Source organism: Drosophila teissieri, chromosome 2R (assembly GCF_016746235.2).
Source record: "Drosophila teissieri strain GT53w chromosome 2R, Prin_Dtei_1.1, whole genome shotgun sequence".
Lineage (NCBI taxonomy): Eukaryota > Metazoa > Arthropoda > Insecta > Diptera > Drosophilidae > Drosophila > Drosophila teissieri.
This window is the reverse complement of record NC_053030.1, coordinates 5887159-5905957: the sequence shown is the minus strand read 5'-3', so window position 1 is coordinate 5905957 and position 18799 is coordinate 5887159. Positions and strand designations below refer to the sequence as shown.

Genomic DNA, 18799 nt, shown 5'->3' with positions numbered 1-18799 from the left:
ACTTAAATGCACAATTTGCGCACAAAAAGCGCGGATTTGAAGGGAGGAGGGAGTCGGAGATGCACTGAAAGAATTACTAGTCATAAGAGGTTTCAAAAGAATTAAAGATATTTTATTGAAATTGTAAAAAACAATATAAATACCTTTAAATATAAAGCAGCGTAATAACGAGCTTCGTTAGAAACAACTAATCACGGAAGAAGAAAATTCATATTTCGTTTGCACTGAAAGTAAGTTATTTTTGAAATTCGCAGACTGATTTGTTTGCGGTGTGCACAATATACCGATACACACACTTACACACTGGCACATTCAATGTACTTCCGGTGGCGGAACAGGAACAGGAGAAACTGCGAGCCGCGACTGGATTCGGTTTTGAAGTTGCTTTCAAGGCCCTTTGACAGACGCAGCGACGGATAATACACACTTAATTGCTCAAAATGATGCGATTGTGGAGCGTTGCATATGCCACACACACTCACACACGAGCCCGCCACCACCACACACACACATACGCACGCACACTGGCGAAGAGCAGTACATCACCCATCTGCACCACCCGACCAGCGAATGGAAAGCTCAGCCACGACTTTTTGGCGCGCTCGCTTTGGGCAGGCTGCAGGAACAGGGGGAGGGGAACTGTCGGAGAAGGGGTGCAAGGGGGTGGTGTGAGGGGGGCAACAAAGAAGAGGGAGTTACCCTGCTTATGTATTTAAGCCACAACAAAGACACTCCAGAGCATATCATTGGCGTTTTGTGACGACCTCTCCGCACTTGAGCTCACGTGAGCCGCAGGCCATAATTGCATTTAAGGGATTTGCACTCTGAACTCGCAAGCCCCGTTCCCTTAACCTTTCCCACATGCGGCTGTGCGTACGAAAACATGCTAAATATGGTTCTTAAAGGGCAGCACTGTGGTGAAGAGGCTTAGTGAGGCCAGTGAGGCTTAGCAACTCAGCTATAACTGAAAAATAACAGCAAGGATTAAAGCTTATACATCTTAGCAAGGTGGAAAACTCTGAATGTTCTGGACAACAAAAAAACCCTATTTAAGAGTACTAGAACTTGTATTGAATGAGTTTAAAAATATATCGATGGCAAAAGTATTACAAAATTTAATACATTTTTATTTTACCATTAGAATTATGGTTTTTGGTATTTCCGAATTTTTGACTCCCCAAGCTAAAACTCGCATCCTTAGCCATCCCAAATTCAAATTATCGCGAGACGGCCCACAAAAAAGCAACCGCAGCTCTGCGTTTCACTCGAGAACCACTCCACTTTCGTTCAATTCTCCTCAGTTCGAAGCTCGAACCACTCCAGTGTGGAGTAGAACCCCACCCCCCACGGAAAGTGGCCTGCCCTCTACGCCCCTGGGCACAGAATGCTACTCGCCTTGCCATTGTTTCAATTTTCATGTCGATTTGGCTGTTTTCGTTTTGATGACCTCGCCGCAGCCGCCGCAGAATTGCTCGGAATCTATAAATACTGGCAATCATTACAGGGTCTCATATTTTTATTGCATATTTTATAGGATCTCAATCTGAATCCGAGTGCGGTGCAGCAGTGGAACAGGGGCAGCAACTTCAGAATTTTTGTTTCTGCAATCCAATTGTCATTCATGACAGCTGTCGATCAGGAATGGCGGCTGAAAAATGTATCGGCAACAATGGTTGCTTTTGATTTGGATTCTTGAATTTTTCCCTCTGCGATTGAATTGAGTTCATGGTTCTCTGTTTTTCTGTGTAATTGCCACCTTTTGTCAGGGCGAATGTTTGGCATATTTTGTAAATTATATTCTCCGCAAATGTGTATTAGCATAAGTTTATGAGAGGTTATGTGATATGATTCATCACAAATGTACATATACGGTGTGATGTATTCAAATCCAGGGATCGATAGAGATGTTTACAATTGACAGAAGAAAGTCTGCATATCTCATCTGGTTTGATGAGAATATAATTGAAGGGGTGCGTTTGGAAAGCGAGGATAACCTAAAGATACGAAATTAATTGCCTGGAGTTGGGCTTATCACAGCATTTGATGTCAATGTTTGCTAGTCAAAAATATGAATATGGTAATAAACAAACTTGAAGGCAAGCAGGTAATAAAATATTCCATAAAACGCTTGGTCTGTTTCGTATTTAAATCAACATCAACATTTAGTGTACTAGTAAGGGGTTTACCATGTCTTAAATAGCACTTTTAGCTGTTTTTAATGTTTCCCTTTTACAATTCACTTATCCACTTCGTATCTGCCCACATCTTGAGCCAGCTGATTCTGATCGAATATCATGTAAAACCTCCTGGATTCCCCATCCTCGGGGCAATCAATTTCAAATGCGTCACACCTTGCCAGCGATTCGGCATCGAGTGTGTCTGCCATGTGGCGATGACATTGTCATGTGCCAAACAGGAAGGCAAAACACCTTTCCGAGATGTCAACGCCCGTACATTATCATCGAGTACCTACATTCAAATGTAATTCGCATCTGAATCGACTTTGAGCATTTGTACATTTCAACTGCTGCTGGCGGAGACATCCGCGACGGGAAATGTGCCGACAATTGTTTTGCAAGCGGGCGCAACTCCGAGCCAAAGTACTGCAAACTCGGCAATCCGGTGGTTATCCTGTTGGCTGCAAAACATCTGTCGGATGTCATCGGAAGTTGTATCTGACGGCACGCCCCAAAACAAATTTGCCTGGCAGTTCGGCACTCACGAATTTCAGAGGCGTTGGCAGGGACTCAGTTGAAGTGTGGGCATGGCCGCCCTCTTCCACTCTTTCAACGCAAGCTGCTCGGGAATATTTCACGGCACTTTGGGCGTGTATGGTGTGCCTCGGCAGAAGTTACGGATATTATTCATAATTTCCCAACGTGCCATTGTGACATATGCCATTAGAGGAAGGAGTTTGGGGTCTGAGGTGCGGGGTTGTCTTTCAGCGGAAATCACTTTTCAGTTGTTGATAAAGCCGAAGACTGATAAAAGGAATTTTGGAAACAGGAGTTAAATATCCGTACAGTACATGATTATTATTATTTTTTGACCGCTTAGTTAAGACCGCTGCAATAAGAAGGGAATTACCGTATAGATCAACAGTTTCAAGCATAATAATATGATATTAATTATACGAATTCTGTTTAGAATATGCCAAGCTGCTTAAAATAAACATACTTGAACCTCAAGTTATCCTACTGAACATCTTATTTGCAGAGGATAAAAACCTCCATGAGAAATTATATATTACAGCGTACTAAACCCCCATTCTCTATAAGCAGCAATTACTGAAACAAAAATCAAAACCTCCACAGTTGTTGTGGGCTTTCCTTGATAATGACGTGATAATTGCTTCTGTCTGATAAATCAGAGAGCGTTGTCCCGTTTCGGAAGCCTTGCAACTGACACATTCCACACCAACGAGCAAACTCGGGCTGAGACACAGTTTATATTCGTGGCAAAGTTCAAAGGACACCTGCGGAGCGGTTTTAATTGCATCGCACAACACCAAAAGTGACAAGGAATCTTTTGGGTGCTGAGGACCGCCTGGCGCTAGGAAACAAAGTAATTACAAGGCCCAGTACAGACAGAAGCTGTGCAGGATTCGACTAGATGAGGCTCACTAAGGAAAATCTTGGTGTGTGAATTTATTTTGATTTATATGGAAATCGTATTTATTAGAGCCCATCTCCATTTACTTACCTAATAGTACTAAAATCAGTTTAATATCGAAATGGTTTGAAAAGAGTTAGCTTGCGCTTGTTTTTTGCAGTGCAAACTACATTGACAGCAGCCAGAAAAGAAAACCCGAAAACGCCACAACATTTATTCTTTGACGCTGGGAAGGGACTGGCGGAGAGAGCGAGAATTCTATTAGCACCGTCAAGGAAATCGCTTTTCCTAATAGCCAAGTGCCACGTGTCCTGCGAAGCTTGAGTCCCCTGCTCAGTCGTGTGTCACGACCGAAGGACAACCGCAGCATCCTCCCCACTCCTGCTTCAAATTGAATGCTTCCCAGCTCGGCAAACAATACGATTGAAAAATTATAAAAATTTCGCACTTTCCAGACATATACAGTCGAACGAATCCTCGTAACGAAAACCGGACGTCGTCCTTTTGCGGCTGCACTGGGAGATACACTTGTTCCCGGCGAAGGACACGCGCCACAGGAGGAGAAAGGGCAGGGGAATCGAGAGGAAAAGGGGATGCCAGACATCATCAATATTGCAGGAATCGCTCGGCAGATTGAGGCTGTCAAATAAGCGTAGCTAATGCGTATTAAGTGCTCTCCGTCCGGATTCATCGAGGGTTGTCCGTATGGCCCGATAGAGAAGTTGGCTTAATCACGCTAATAGCCGCAATTCATGCAAATGCTGCAGACAATAAAATATGCGTTGGGTGTCAGTCAAGTCAATTCGAGTCAACGGCAAGGTCAAATGACAATGAATATTGTTAGGTAGCTGCACATGGGGTTGTCTTTCAGATGTAAAAAGAATTTAATAACATTTTGGACTTTGAACTTAAAGTTTTAGTTAGAGATGATTAGTCCCGCGATACTCTTCCACCGAAATAAAAAAGGGTCTCTTTTTGCGCATCACTTTCTGAATTAATTTTATTAGCCAATTGGAGTATTATTGATTTCTTTCTTTTATCACATGGCAATACCTAAGTCTTTAAAATGGCTTACAAAACTAACCTAAGGCGAGCCCATCTGAACAAAATAGAAAGAACAACGTTTACAGCCCCCCGTTTCTCCATTCCTCAAGGCTCCCCACATTCCAGTAGGATTTACTACAGCATCTAGGAGAAATGCATCCCATTGAACTGCTGGCGATCGTTCTTCACCATGTTGTTGTACTTCCACTTGTCAGCACTCGAGGCTTGACTGCTCCAAGATCCCGATCCCGATCCTGATCCTGAACCCGATCCAGAGCCGCTGCTCGACTTGGAGTGGTTCTGACCCTTCGTGGACTGGTTGTCCTTGGTGGTGCTGCTCAGGCACTTGTCGGTACGTTCAGTGTAGACCATATTGTCTTTAGATATTCCTTGGGTTTCTTTAAAAATTTTCTGCCGATTACACAAAGCTGCGCTTCCAATGCGTTTGTAGAGAAGTCAAAGTTCACGGTACAGTTTGCAACAGGGTGAGTACTTTAAGTTCCTTGTTGTTGGCCGAGTTTCCAGTACGCGATCCTTTTTTCGATGACAGGTGTTTGCCCAATCTATTCAAAGCAAATAAGCAAGGATTTGTATTAGTAAACAACTACCAAGAATATTAAATCGGGCCATTACAAATGTTTTCACAATTAACCGTTTTTACATTTTAACTGGCAATATTTAGTTTTTTACCCACCTTGCTTGCTTCAACAATTTTTGTTTGGAATCCGTGTGGCTAATTTTTGGCATTGACACAAAACTTTTGCAAATTGCACATTGGATAGAAAAGAAAGGAAATTTCACAGCTCACGCTCCGGACAGCTCGTTGCCGATCTGCTCTGCTCTGGACTTTCTACTGACCCTCCAGCGACTTCCACAACTGGTTTAAATACGCCGATCCAATACGATCCGTTCCGTTCCAATCCGATACGATACGATACGATCCGTCGATCCGAGTGCAATGTCTGGCCGAGCAACTGCGTCACCGTTCTACCAGCATGTAGCGTCAGTGTCGCTGTGCCAGCTGCACCACCTCCACGCCGCCAGAAACCTCGCTCGCACCGCCCCCGCACCACTCCCTCCACCGCTGACCTCAAACTCGGTCTCCGTCTGAGGCTAACCCGTTCCAGCAGACGACAATGCAAATTAGAGCTATAGAGCAACTGGTTTAATCCGCGAAAACGAAACGAAACCTTTACTAGCAACTCCAGTGGCCTTCCATGAATCGACTACACGATACCTTTTAAAATAATAACAACACATGTCTAAGACATTGTTATCTATACGTCATGTATAAACTCATATTAAATTTTAAGAATGGGAGGTGACACGTTTAGTTTAACAAATTCCTTTTATATTTTGAACTATTATACAAGATTACGACTGGAAAAAACGTATTATGATTATTCAATATAACCATTTTTGTGAGACTTTCAACGCTTTGCCAAACGAATCCTCTCTTATGTAGGGTATAAAAACCACCCCCAGAAAACCTGCTAAGTATCACGTAGTATTTTCCTTTGTCTCCTCTGAACAAACATGATTATTAAGACTCGAAAAATGTTTAGAGTTGCCGGCCGGCGGTTTTTGACACGTCACCCGAAATTCCGCAAAAATTACTTTTCCTATGAAGAAGTCTCTAAAAATCAGCTTTTCCGTAGCATTGCGATGCATTCGAGTATCTGCGTATATATGAATCTATAATGATTAACAATATCGCCCGATAACTATTGATATTACGAATTATGCATGAACCGATAGCTGATGAAAAGTCTTGGTTCCATTGCATCAGCCAATTCGATCAAGAAAACAACTCGAAAGCCTGTTGCCGGTTAAAAGTATTTTAATCTGTTGTTTGTGGATATATAGACATTCGATCAGAATTATGCTCATATCCAGAGAATAGAAATCGTATGGAATCTAAAACTAGGAAATTTTTCTATCTTCTAGATTGAATATAGCAAAAGAAAACAATTAAAAATGAAAAAAATACAGCCTTAGGATTCCCCACGCTAGTGAATATTATGATGCATAATTTAAATTCCCCAAAATCTCGTTATACGTGTGAGCATTATTTTTTGGACTTCGGCTTATATTCAAATGTACAAATCCCACAAAAACAGTTTCATAGGTTTAATGACATCCAGGACCCCCCCATCTTATACACTCTTCTCCTAGTGGTTATTAAAAAAAAGTCGTTTGAAGATTCCCAAAGCAACAAATCGGATATTGAACGTCGAATTCGCCGTTTTAAATGTCAAAATCTGCATTTAACCTGCTAATATATAGCCAAGTATGTCTGCCAAATATTTTGTTCAGACTGCATTATGCAAATGGGCCAGACACACGGTTCAATAATTAAATAACGTTCCCAGACAGCAAAGAAAGTAAAAAAGATTGTATTTTTTTAAGCGTGGTGAAACTAAAAAATGCGTTATCAAAAATCTATATAAAGCCGGAGTGCTGAATACTTTAACACTTTACCAGATAGCGTCAAGAAGAATGCCCAGCAGATCCTTGGGGAAACCACCTGCATTTAAATGGCTCCAGAAAATCCCCCTTCCCAATTTGTTTATTTGTACATTTGTCTGGTGTTTGGGTTTGTTTATTATAAAAGAGATGTTTACCGTTTAGAGCTGTCAATGGAGGCCCGCGTGGCAAACTTGATTTCCACTCGATGGCGTAAACAAGAAATTTGGCACAAGTCTGCTCCACCGATTTTGCATCAGAGCCTCCCAAAAAACTAGTTTATCTCGATCACGCTCTCAGCTCGTGATGATATCAGCCAAGTCCGGGGCGCTTTCTGATATAAAAGCGCCTCTATCGGTTCGAAAACCAACAGACTAAAGTTCGAAGGCCTGGCAGTCGATACCTAATCAGTGATTTTCAAAACTATTTTCCCCAAAGTGCATAAACAAATGTGTCAATGAAGACACCGGACACCAAAGCCAAGTTGCTGAATAATATAAGGTGAATATCAAGACGGCATCCAACTCAACGGGATATTTTTCCAAAAATGACAACTATCACCTTAAGGATACTCAGTTACGCAGTAACTGCTTTAGTGCATTCTTATCCAACTTATCCTGTTTCTAACCACAAAACTAATGTGCCTCGTTCTTTGCTTGCAGTCTATCTAAACATCTGTCTTCCAAGAAAGGCGGCTCTCGCACTAGTAACTGCGGCAATTGTCTGGAATTCTCCGTGCTGACGCGTCTCTCCAGCGTGCCCTGAATCCGCCAGTCGTCCAAGCTCACCCAAGCTCCTGTTGAAACTCGAAAGAAATCCTTGACAATGGTTCACCAAACTCGCACACCCAGCAAGGCCATCCCCGCCAAGCACCTGAGTCCCATGCGCAGCGTGGAGGGTCTGGGCGGGAAGTACGCCGTGTCCAGCAGTCCGGCAGATAGCTTCCTGCGGAACACGAGGCTCACGGCCCAGAGCAGCTCCCAGCAGTCGGCCGCCTTCAAATACAACCAGATGGTCACCCACAATCGGGAGCAGTTCAATAGCCTGCACTTCTGCTAGGAGGCGGATACGGAGGGATTCGGATGGCCTTTGCCACTGGAGAGACCGCGTCGGAGGAGGAAAATACCACTACGATGGCGATTGTTTGTCACAATAGTCGTACATATGTAAAAGCAATAAATTAATTTGCACAAAATTTCCACATATTAATTGAGTTTCATAAATCGCAGCAGTCACGTGCGGGGCTCGGGGAAATTTATTTATTGCAACTTTTTTATTTTGCCAAATTAAATTACCCCAACTAAGCCTGCGAGCATTCGTCGCAGTCATTTTTCATTGTTTGCGGCTGTCTGCCTCACTTTGTCATATGCAAATGTGGCTGTGCGATTTTTGCACATTTGATATTCGGTTTTTTTCCACACAGGTGCCATATTTTTACATTTACGCCAAATCAAAAGCTTTAACGTTCGCTGCCCGGGATTTGCATAAATCTTCATTGGCTTTGGGGTTTTCTTGGGCCCCACATTTGAGCTCTATGACGGAAAAGCCTTCCAAGAAAAGTTGATAATCTTGCAACATAGCGAAAGTTATTTAGCACGTTCTTTGTAAGAAACTTGACACCCGAATCTGTGTATCTATGGTTTTCTTAGGCACAGCATGTGAGCTCTATGATGAAAAAGTCTTCCAAGGAAAGTTAATGAGTTTGCAACATAGCGAAAGTTGATTAGCATGGTCTCAGCAATGAATTGTATATCCTAACCTAAAAAATTCAAGGCTAAAAATGATATGTTTATGTTTATTGTGGGATTTAATTGACTCACGTGTTTTTCACGTGTGCCCATGACTTTGTTATATTCCTATTCCTATTTTGGCATAGCTTAAAATAGTTTTATCAACCCTGGAAAAAAACTTCCCCGAAATGCCGCTGTCTAATATTGTTATTGTATGTTAAGAACTAGAAATACTAAAAGTCTCACTCAAAGCGAATTAATTAGTATAGTAAGGCACTCCATCCCTCGAGCGAATAATTTCACCACCTGTTCCTGCAACTATGGGAAGAAAGAACAAAACACTCGGGGGTCTGGCCCAGTAATTTATGCAAATAACTGGACTGGCATGCTAATTTAAACGTAAACAATGAACGTGTTTCAGATCGGATATAAAAAACCTATGCTGGCGGATCGGTTGACTAGTTAGGCTGGAAAATAGTTAGCCGACCGAAGATGACTAAACTGTTGCCAGGCAGGAAAGCCACAAATGTAGATCTCATAATTGCCACCCTGTCAGATCGGAGATTTCTGGGTATCACAGTTGGCTGAATCGAAGGCATTAAAAGACAATCTGTTACATCGGAAGTGCACAAATCATCGCCAGCCACAGATTTATATGCCCCAAAAACATTTTTATTATTCCACTAAATTAGGCGTTCAGTGAGTGAGGATTGAGTTATATAACGAGGGGTGGGTGCTTTTCCACGCTGGGAAGGGGGGGCGGCCAGATACAGTGTGTGTCCTTGTGACCGATGCGTCGCCAGTCATTAAATTATCACACATTTAACTTCAAAAACAATTCAAAAGTAGCGCCCAGAACAAAGGGCAACCCTCGACCCGAGAACTCCCTTATTTTCACCACCCCCTGTTTTCCCCCCGTTTTGCCCCGTTTCTTCGGACCTGACTTCCACCCCCGCCAAAAGTGTTCTTGTGGCTCTGCCGCATTACAAGCTGAAAACATGGTTATTACATCAGTAAATCGCAGGCGGAGGAAGGGGGGTTTGGCGGGGTCAGGGGTTACTTGTGGGCGTTGCAAAATGGGCGATGGATGGATGCTGTCTTGTGATGATTATGACAGCATGACGACTTATCTGAAACGACCTATTTGCCACCCCCTCAGCAGCTATTATGTCTAATTTAGTTTTTGTTTCTGTTTTTGCAATATGTCGACCATTAGCAGGGGGTGGGATGAACGGGCTGGGAATGGGGATGGCCCATGACGCGGCAGTAAGTGACGATAAATCATAAACGAAACATCAATTCCAGCACTTGACCCTAAAAGGACTCCCGTTGCGTCAAAATGGACAGTAATCTTGGCGCTCCGTTGTCCCTAATGTGTTTAAAGAAAGTTACTATGTATGTTGATAAGCACTGTAAGAGCACGATTCTCTTAAAAAATTCCTTCAATACGCCATGTCCTGGTCACGTGTCCTCCGCTTTGTTGCAAATTAATTAATTGCCAAGAAGATGAAGCGGCAGTAGAAGAAGATTGATTAAGAGACAGCCACGATAACCCTTCAAAGCGCCTATCAACTTATCTATCACGCCAACACACCGAAAGGTTTAACCTACCAGGACAACAGAGAAAAATATATATAGTACATGTTGAATTTTTATAAAAAATACAGAAATATAAAAATGAAATAAAACTATGTACTAATGAAATGGCAAATTCATAATCCAAACTTAATATATATGTTCTTTTAATATTTTCTATGTATGTGAGTCTACGCTTCATTAGTTCAATTTTAACATACATTCTGAGTAAAGTACTCGACATATTAATTCGAATTAATTCTCCCTGTGCACCGCCCTTTCTCTAGTTTTTCCTCTGACTCTTTCGTTCTGATGATTTATCGACATTTGTGCGGAAATCGCTGTGCCAAAAGCCAAAACGAAATGAAACGTTTTCCGAAGCAGACAAGAGAGAGTTTTCGCTGGCTAAAAGGGGGAGGGACTTGGGAAAAGCGGTGGCGAGAGGTAGGAAAATTGCAGGGGATCAGACTTCTGGTTCGTCCATGTTCTTGGAGCGGAAACGCAATCGGCGCACTGCCAAAAATAAATTGATTACTGTCACGGAAATAGCTACTACACACATATTCCGTGGGGCCCAACTGCTCCAACTTTGTTTGTTAATCGATTTATTCGAAAAAGCACGAAGACGCGACTGCCTCGAAAATGTCTTAGTAAGCGGCTTAAATCACAGGTGAAACTGTACAGGGTGCGGAAACTGGGGGCTGTCTTCGGTTGGCGTCAGCTTCATAGATCACGTGACATGGCAATAAATAGTTCGGGCTGTCTATTAAAGACACCTGCAAGTTGGTAATGGCTAAGGTAGAGAAGTTACTGAACAACTAACAGGGGGAAAGCTTCCGGAGGAAAAGCGTTGAAGCTTAAGGCGATGAGAATGCACGCAATGTTCACGCCTTTAATTTGTGCGTGAGATACTTTTTTGCCATGGATATTGGATTAAGCAGACTATTGAGTTGATAACGATAATCTGATCAGACATCTGATCTATATTGCAAAATATAGTAGAATATGTACCCTATTGAACGTCTATAATTTCTCTTAGCTGTCTAACTGCATGGCTCATCCTTGAAAGCCCAGACATCGCCTGAAACTCAAACCCTTTTCAGAAGACAGAGGACCTGGCGATTGAGTGGCGGTAACAAATGTATTAGAAACTTTCTCTGAATAATTTCCGCATTTGCAAAGAAAAGCGGACACGGTTATATGGATACTTCACTTTAAATTGCACTTCCGTGCGAAAAATGGTTTATCGGAAACTTTCGTTTGGACTTTCAGCCACCTTTTAACCACCACCCTGGAGTTTCGTTTTCAGACAGTGTGAGTAGAACGTCGTTCGCAAAAAATACTCCCCAACCCCGTCCCATTATCGCAGTGGCGTGTCGATAAAGTTTGCACCTATTGTCATTTTATTGATTTCACACACTATGCACACACGCTTATCTTTTCATGCGCTTCTATTAAATGTAAATGGCTGGAAAATTCCGAATGCCCAGCCCACAATTTGAAACGGACACGCGCCGCCCCAAAGGAAAACCCTTTCTGCAGCTAATCTACGAATTTTCAATAAGATTTCCTATCACTTTAAATTCCATTTTATTGCCAGAACGAAATAAATGATCGGGTTAGAGAGTGGGAAAATCAAAAGCTTAAATGTCTGAACGTTAAAATAAATTGATACCGGGCCAGTTCTCTTTCAGCAAAGAGTTTCTCAAGTACGATTTTCCCCACCCGCTCTCCTGATGCTTATCGATTTGGCAACACCTTGAGGAAAATTGGCAGGAGAGTGGAAACAGCTGCGGATGCTGCCCGGAAAAATTGTGAACGTCTCGGGTTTTCCTCTCCCATTTACACTTGATTTGATAATCTGTCGTAAATTCTAACTTTCCACTTGTGAAACGCTCACAATTAAGTCACACTTTTAATGACGTGACGCAAATATTAAAACCCAAGACTTCCTGGGAAAAACCCACCCCCTCAGATTTTCCACCCCCCCTTGCAGCTGTTGACAGCGTCCAGTAGCTGCCTTTGTTTTTGTTGTGACTGCTGCGCTAATTAGGCGAGACGTGAAAATTTTTACTTATTATTTTCCCTAAATTTTAACGACCTTCCTTCAAACGAAATTTGAACTGAGCCCATTCAAAAGATATTTTATTTGGTGCAACATTTTGGAATTAGTATCTTGAGAATTACGGTAATTGTCAAAGTGAATTTTAATTAGTAAACTCCCAAAGTGCCGAAAGTGAAGAAGTGACGAGGTCCGGAGTAAACGGGCATGTCGAATCTCTGAATATTGCAACTTGAAGGCTGTCCGCTAAGTAAATTAAAGTTAATTCTCCAAATGAATTTTGAATCTTAAAGCATAGTCCAAAAGAACATTTATAAATTCTTGTCTTACAAGAATGACTACGGTTAACTAGGAGCATGACTAATATTTGAAAGTTGCAGCGTATGTAAATAAAACCCCTAAATGTATGCTAAGAAAATTGGGTTAATCGGACATGTCAAATACGCAGAGGAAACGTGTAACATATGTAAAACATAATTCTACAAATCTTACCTTGAATTTCTTTTTCCCTAGAGATCTTCTTATCAAAAGATAATAAAATATAAGACTTTATATATAAATTTGAAAGCACCTTTAGCGAAAAAGAAAAAATTACAAGCTACAAATTTAGTTTTTCATTTATATATGTTATACTTTTTTAAAAATATTTAATTAATTGTTTTTTTTTTAAATCAGGGATTAATCTGGACGAGCAGATTAAGACTGAAAACCGGTACAGAACTGTAACAACTTAAAACTCGTTAGGCTAAGCATTACTCATCCCATAACACGTAATAAATCTGTTAGGCCCGTTGCATTGTTCTACTCATTAAAATTTATCACTGGAAACAAAATCCCCTCCAATCTTTGCAATTGCAGTTTCGATTATATAATCTGCATATTCATCCGGCCCTTCAAAGGTGTACTCCCCTGCCCCCTCTCATATGACCCCTTGATTTGGCAATCTAATGGCCCACCGCAAATTGCTCATGACTGGCGGGGAGTGTGTGTTGGTGTTGGATTGCTTTGATTAAGCGTATACTAGTATATCGGAAAACTCTGTCTCGGCTAGAAGTAGGAAAATGCAACAGGGCAGTTTTCAACTCACGGCAACTGCAGTTAGCCAAGTTGGATCTGAGTTGCGGCTGCCTTGGCTTTCAGTTGATCGCGGATCGTGGCTGTGTCAAGTTGCATTTTGAATTTTTATAGGAAATCGAAAGCTAACAGTGGATATAGCTGGTACTTTACTCTTGAAATATACCATTCGCCAATAAACTAAACAGAAAATGACTACATAAAGTCTTTGATCAAGCTATGTAAGGTCTAAAACGTAAATTTAAAAAAAATGGGTCACAAAAAATGCATAAGCATTAAATCCATTTCGGATTAAAATAATTATAGCTCAAGAACAGTGGACAAGACAGCAGTTATTAAAAAAAATGGTGTAATAAAAATTAGTATATTAAGTTTGCAGCCCAAACCAATAGTTAAATAATTGGGCGGAAACCTCCTAATGATCGTATTTAACAAAAATGGGTCACAAAAAAGCATAAGCATTAAATTCATTTCGGATTAAAATAATTATAGTTCAAGAACAGTGGACGAGACAGCAGTTATTAAAAGAAAAGGTGTAATAAAAATGGGTATATTAAGGTTGCAGCCAAAAAAAAAAAAAAAAAAAAAAAAAAAAAAAAAAAAAACAAAAAAAATAGTTCAAGAACAGTGGACGAGACAGCAGTTATTAAAAGAAAAGGTGTAATAAAAATGGGTATATTAAGGTTGCAGCCCAAACCAATAGTTAAGAAATTGGGCGGACACCTCTTAATGGTCGCAACTTTGTATGCAGCGCTTGGGAAACCTGTCGCTAAAAGGTCTGTCCAAAAGACAATAGCCAGTCAAATTCCGGTCACGATCTTAGCATATTCACAGATTAAGCGTTCAAGTTGCAAGTGCAACGAAGTGCAGCGCTGCAGAAACAAAGAATCTGAAACACCAAGTGCAATAGCGACCTTCTGTCTTCCCGGTGTTAACTTTGATCTTTGGGGCTCAGATGGTGCTTCGTTGCACTCTGCTAAGAGATTTTGAAGACATACAAACTTGATCAAGATATGGGATACAGTGTAATAGTATATAGTAGTGACACAAAGAATACTATATATACTCTATTATAAATTCAAACAAGATGAGGATGTAATCAAGACAGTTATGATTGACGACGTGCATTACCCTATTGCGTCAATATAATAAGAAAAATAAATCATATTTATTGTGATACATCCACAACAAAGATTAAGTAAATATCGTTTCTTGTTACCAACATTTAAGCGTGAGAATTATTAAGTCTATTTTAAAGCAAAAAGTTTTATCTTTCGTTATTTTCATACGAATAAAGTGATCAGTAATGAAGTTGCTACCCTTGCCTTTATTGGTCTTTCTATTGACACCGGAACCCAATGACGCGGCGCAAATTTTGGGCTTGTTTCAACATCCCGGAAAGAGCCACTTTGACTTCTTCCGACCCATGTTCTTAGCCTTGGCTGGGAGGGGTCACAACATCAGCATGTATAGCTATTTTCCACTGGAGAAACCGGTGGCCAACTACACGGATTTCGTCTTTCAAGGAATGCCGCTGCTCACGGACGTGGTTGACTTAAGGGTAGGTGAATACAAGTTCAGATATATTTCATTACTTTGAACTATCTATTGAATTGTAGAACTTTGAATCGGAATGGAAGCCCCTTGGACTTCCGTTCAAGGTGCCCACCTACTTTATGCTTCACGATTGGGGTCTGCGATCCTGTCAGGTGGCCCTGAACTCTCCCCTCATCACCCAACTGCTCCGGTCCCCCATTCGATATGACGTCATACTGCTGGAACATTTCTCCAACGATTGCATGGCAGTGGTGGCCCACCTGTTGAAGGCACCTGTAATCGCATTGAGTAGCTGTGCGATAATGCCGTGGCACTACAAACGCATGGGCAGTCCGTACATTAACCCCATCATGCCCATGAATTTCCTGCCCTACACTGATGAGATGAGTCTGATCGATCGGCTGAATAATTTCATTCACTTCCACACCGTAAATACACTGTACAAGTGGGTGTCGTTTTTCCTCGATCCTCCAGTGCTCACTTATCTGACTCGATTTTCCCTTGAACAGTTTGATTACCCAGCCAGCCACCGATGCCCTGATCGGTCAGAGATTCGGACCCGGACTGCCACCTATCAATGAGATCGTGAAGAATACAAGTCTGATGCTGATTAATCAGCATTACGCCCTAACCGGACCACGCCCCTATGCTCCAAATGTGATTGAAGTGGGCGGCCTGCAAGTGGGACCGATAAAACCACTTCCACAAGTAGGTTCAATCACTTCTTATACTACAGTTACAGTTACAGTTACTAGTAAAAGGATATTCTAGATTCGTTGAAAAGTATGAAACAGGCAGAAGGAATCGTTTCCGACCATCTATAGTATATATATTCTTGATCTGGATCAATAGCCGAGTCGAACTGCCTTGTCCGTCCGTCTGTCCGTATGCACGCCTCGATCTCAGGAACTGTCACACCCACACTTTTAAAAAATGTTTTTATATTTTTTTATTACTATTAATGTTGTGTATACACCCGCAGCCGCCTAAAACTGTCACGCCCAAATTTTTGGAAAATTGTTAATTTACTTTTAATATTATTATTTGTTTCCTCAATTTCTACCGATATTCCACAAAATGTTACAATTTTTCACTATTTGAGTAACGTGTATCTGATAGTCGGGGAACTCGACTATAGCATTCTCTCTTGTTGTTCTTGTATTGTGGATTAACAGGGCAGATAATTCACTTTAGCTTATGGCAAATAAGAAAAAATTCTCTTTGGATTTGCCTTATTTGCCCAGACAACTTATTATCTTTAAGAATCGCATTACCTGTTTGTCTGTACGTCACCAAACTCCTTATCAACCAATCAAATTGTATTTGAATCGTACAGAATATGCATACAGCAAACAAATGATAAAATATGGAAATATGGAATGCAGAACTATATAAATATGTATGTATATGAGCATTCGTCATTTCATTGCTTACGCTTTTTTGTATCCCGCGATTAGCCACTGTTAATCAAATAATCGCTGTGAAAAAAAAAATCAAAATAGTCGAAGTGAATCTGCATTTTAATGAGATTACCGAATATTAAATGTATGGGAAAGTAGGTCAGAATTTCATGGCATGCGAAAATGTTATACAAACGAGTGCTGGCAGCATAGGTTCAAATTAACCCAAATGTTCAACGTATACTTTTTCATTTCAGCACCTGCTAGATCTTCTAGATCGATCCCCCAATGGAGTAATCTATATCAGCTGGGGATCCATGGTAAACAGCAATACCCTCCCTTCGGCCAAACGAAGTGCTCTTTTCCAAAGCATATCCCAACTTAAGGAGTACAACTTTGTGATGCGCTGGAAAAGCCTAGAATCTCTGGAAAGTAACAAGCCCTCCAACCTCTACACCTTCGACTGGTTGCCCCAAAGAGATCTCTTGTGTCACTCGAAGGTCAAGGCTTTTATCTCCCATGGAGGACTTTTGGGCACCACGGAGGCGGTTCACTGTGGAGTTCCCATGCTGGTGACACCTTTTTACGGGGATCAGTTTCTCAATTCCGGCGCAGTGAAACAAAGAGGTTTCGGACTTATCGTTGACTTCGGGGACTTCGATACGAATCACATAACCAGAGGACTTCGTATTATACTTGACAAAAAGTAGGGGTTTCTAAGGAAGCAATCTATTCCAATTTCTTTGTGTATTGTTTAATATTGATTGTGGCTTATTGTATTATTTTACAGATTCGCGGATAGAGTTAGGCGATCCACCGAAGCCTTTCGCCAGCGCCCCATTCCCCCTCTGGAGTTGGCCACCTGGTGGATCGAGCATGTCATAAAGTATGGGGGGGCTCCACTTATCCAAAGTGAAGCCAGACATATGAACTGGATCGTCTACAATTCCATCGATGTTCTCCTGTTCTGGCTGGGAATCTTATTTCTACTGATTGTCGCCCCGTGGAAGCTTGCAAAAATATTCATATCAGCGCTTGGTCGGGGAAAAATCTCTAAAGATACAAAGGCAAAGACGCAATAAGTGCTAGGTTCAATGAACTTGAAATTGGGACACAGCAATTAATGAATGTCAGGAAAATGGTTCGCTTGTCGAAAAAGCTTATTGCAAATAAAATTAACTAAATATGTTACTAAGGCAAAGTATTTTTTTAATATATGCATAATTAAGCACATTTTTAGTTAATGTTACCCAACTAAGCTTTTTGTGAACGAAAAGGTCAGCAAGCCAAAACTGATACTGAAAACTGCTTTCACTTTCTAATTTATATTATCAGCTCTATTATTAACAGTGCCATTTTGTGGCCATTACATTTTTCATCAAATAATTTCGGAATATTAAGAAATTAGAAGTTTGCTAGACATGGACTATTTCAAAGATCCCTAAAAATATGTATGTTTGTCGATTGCCCATATATGTATGTATGTACCTTCCGTAAACCCCAAACAAGCCCCCTCAATTAAATGTAAACAGCCGGGGACCTTGGGGCAAACCACGCGTGCATCGGCTGATAATGAATCGGCAGACTTGTCTTAATAGACTTTCTACTGCCGGTAGTTAAGTCTCGTGTGCGCGAGGGCAAGTTCCCGCTCTTCGCTCTCCCCAATTTTAATTGTTGGAAAATTAGTACGAAAAAGCCCGAAAAAAGCTCCCTCAAGGCTCGTTGTTGTTGATTGGAAACCAAAAACAATCTAAAATAAGAGAGAACGCTATGGTCGAGTTCCCCGACTATCAGATACATGTTACTCAGCTGGAAGTGCGAAGGAGAATTTCCAAATTTGTATGGCATAGAAATTGGGAAAAACAATGATAAAATATAAACAAATTTAAACATTTTTCAAAAAGGGGTCATACGGATAGACGGCTTGACAGACGAACAGAGACTTGGTTATTTATCCAGTCAAATATATATAATCTTTATAGGGTCGAAAACGCTTCTTCTGCCGGTTACATACCTTATCTAGTACACTCTTTTACTCTACGAATAACGGGTATAAAAATGTTTTTTTTTTGGAAAATGGATAACGGCGTATATATTTAAAGCAATTAAAATAATTTAAATAAACTCTGAAGCCAGATAGGTTGCATTAGAATTTATTTATAAATTATTGCATAATTGAGTTTCGGTTGTCTTAAGAAGTCTTATAGATTTATAAAAAATGCTTTTCAAAATCAAAGATAAAACGTTGGCTATAATATAGCCAATTAATCAACACCGCC

The 18799-nt window shown here is 41.0% G+C and overlaps 5 protein-coding genes across 6 annotated transcripts; 3 read left to right on the top strand and 2 right to left on the bottom strand.

Annotated features, from left to right (window-relative positions):
• Nucleotides 1-4584: 4584 nt before the first annotated feature.
• On the bottom strand, nucleotides 4585-5028 carry LOC122613840 (serglycin). Its single transcript, XM_043788239.1, has one exon. The coding sequence runs from the start codon at nucleotides 5026-5028 to the stop codon at nucleotides 4801-4803; it is 228 nt and encodes a 75-aa protein (XP_043644174.1). The 3' UTR covers nucleotides 4585-4800.
• Nucleotides 5029-5077: 49 nt separating this feature from the next.
• LOC122613841 lies at nucleotides 5078-5520 on the bottom strand. Its single transcript, XM_043788241.1, has 2 exons — nucleotides 5351-5520; nucleotides 5078-5219 (listed from the first exon to the last, which is right to left on the bottom strand). Exons 1-2 carry the CDS (start codon nucleotides 5401-5403, stop codon nucleotides 5120-5122), a joined length of 153 nt encoding a protein of 50 aa, XP_043644176.1. The 5' UTR covers nucleotides 5404-5520; the 3' UTR covers nucleotides 5078-5119.
• Nucleotides 5521-7482: 1962 nt separating this feature from the next.
• Nucleotides 7483-7926, top strand: LOC122614271. Its single transcript, XM_043788810.1, has 2 exons — nucleotides 7483-7623; nucleotides 7785-7926. The coding sequence occupies exons 1-2, from the start codon at nucleotides 7580-7582 to the stop codon at nucleotides 7885-7887; spliced, it is 147 nt and encodes a 48-aa protein (XP_043644745.1). The 5' UTR covers nucleotides 7483-7579; the 3' UTR covers nucleotides 7888-7926.
• A 21-nt stretch (nucleotides 7927-7947) lies between these two features.
• Nucleotides 7948-8314, top strand: LOC122614270. The gene has a single exon (XM_043788809.1). The coding sequence runs from the start codon at nucleotides 7948-7950 to the stop codon at nucleotides 8179-8181; it is 234 nt and encodes a 77-aa protein (XP_043644744.1). The 3' UTR covers nucleotides 8182-8314.
• A 5276-nt stretch (nucleotides 8315-13590) lies between these two features.
• On the top strand, nucleotides 13591-17715 carry LOC122615226 (UDP-glycosyltransferase UGT5). 2 transcript variants are annotated; one of them, XM_043790184.1, is made up of 6 exons: nucleotides 13591-13707; nucleotides 14861-15124; nucleotides 15183-15565; nucleotides 15630-15828; nucleotides 16778-17226; nucleotides 17311-17715. In XM_043790184.1, exons 2-6 carry the CDS (start codon nucleotides 14870-14872, stop codon nucleotides 17600-17602), a joined length of 1578 nt encoding a protein of 525 aa, XP_043646119.1. In that variant the 5' UTR covers nucleotides 13591-13707; nucleotides 14861-14869; the 3' UTR covers nucleotides 17603-17715. The 2 variants fall into 2 exon arrangements, with proteins under 2 accessions (XP_043646119.1, XP_043646120.1); XM_043790185.1 differs by having other exon boundaries at nucleotides 13671-13784.
• The last annotated feature ends 1084 nt before the right edge of the window (nucleotides 17716-18799 follow it).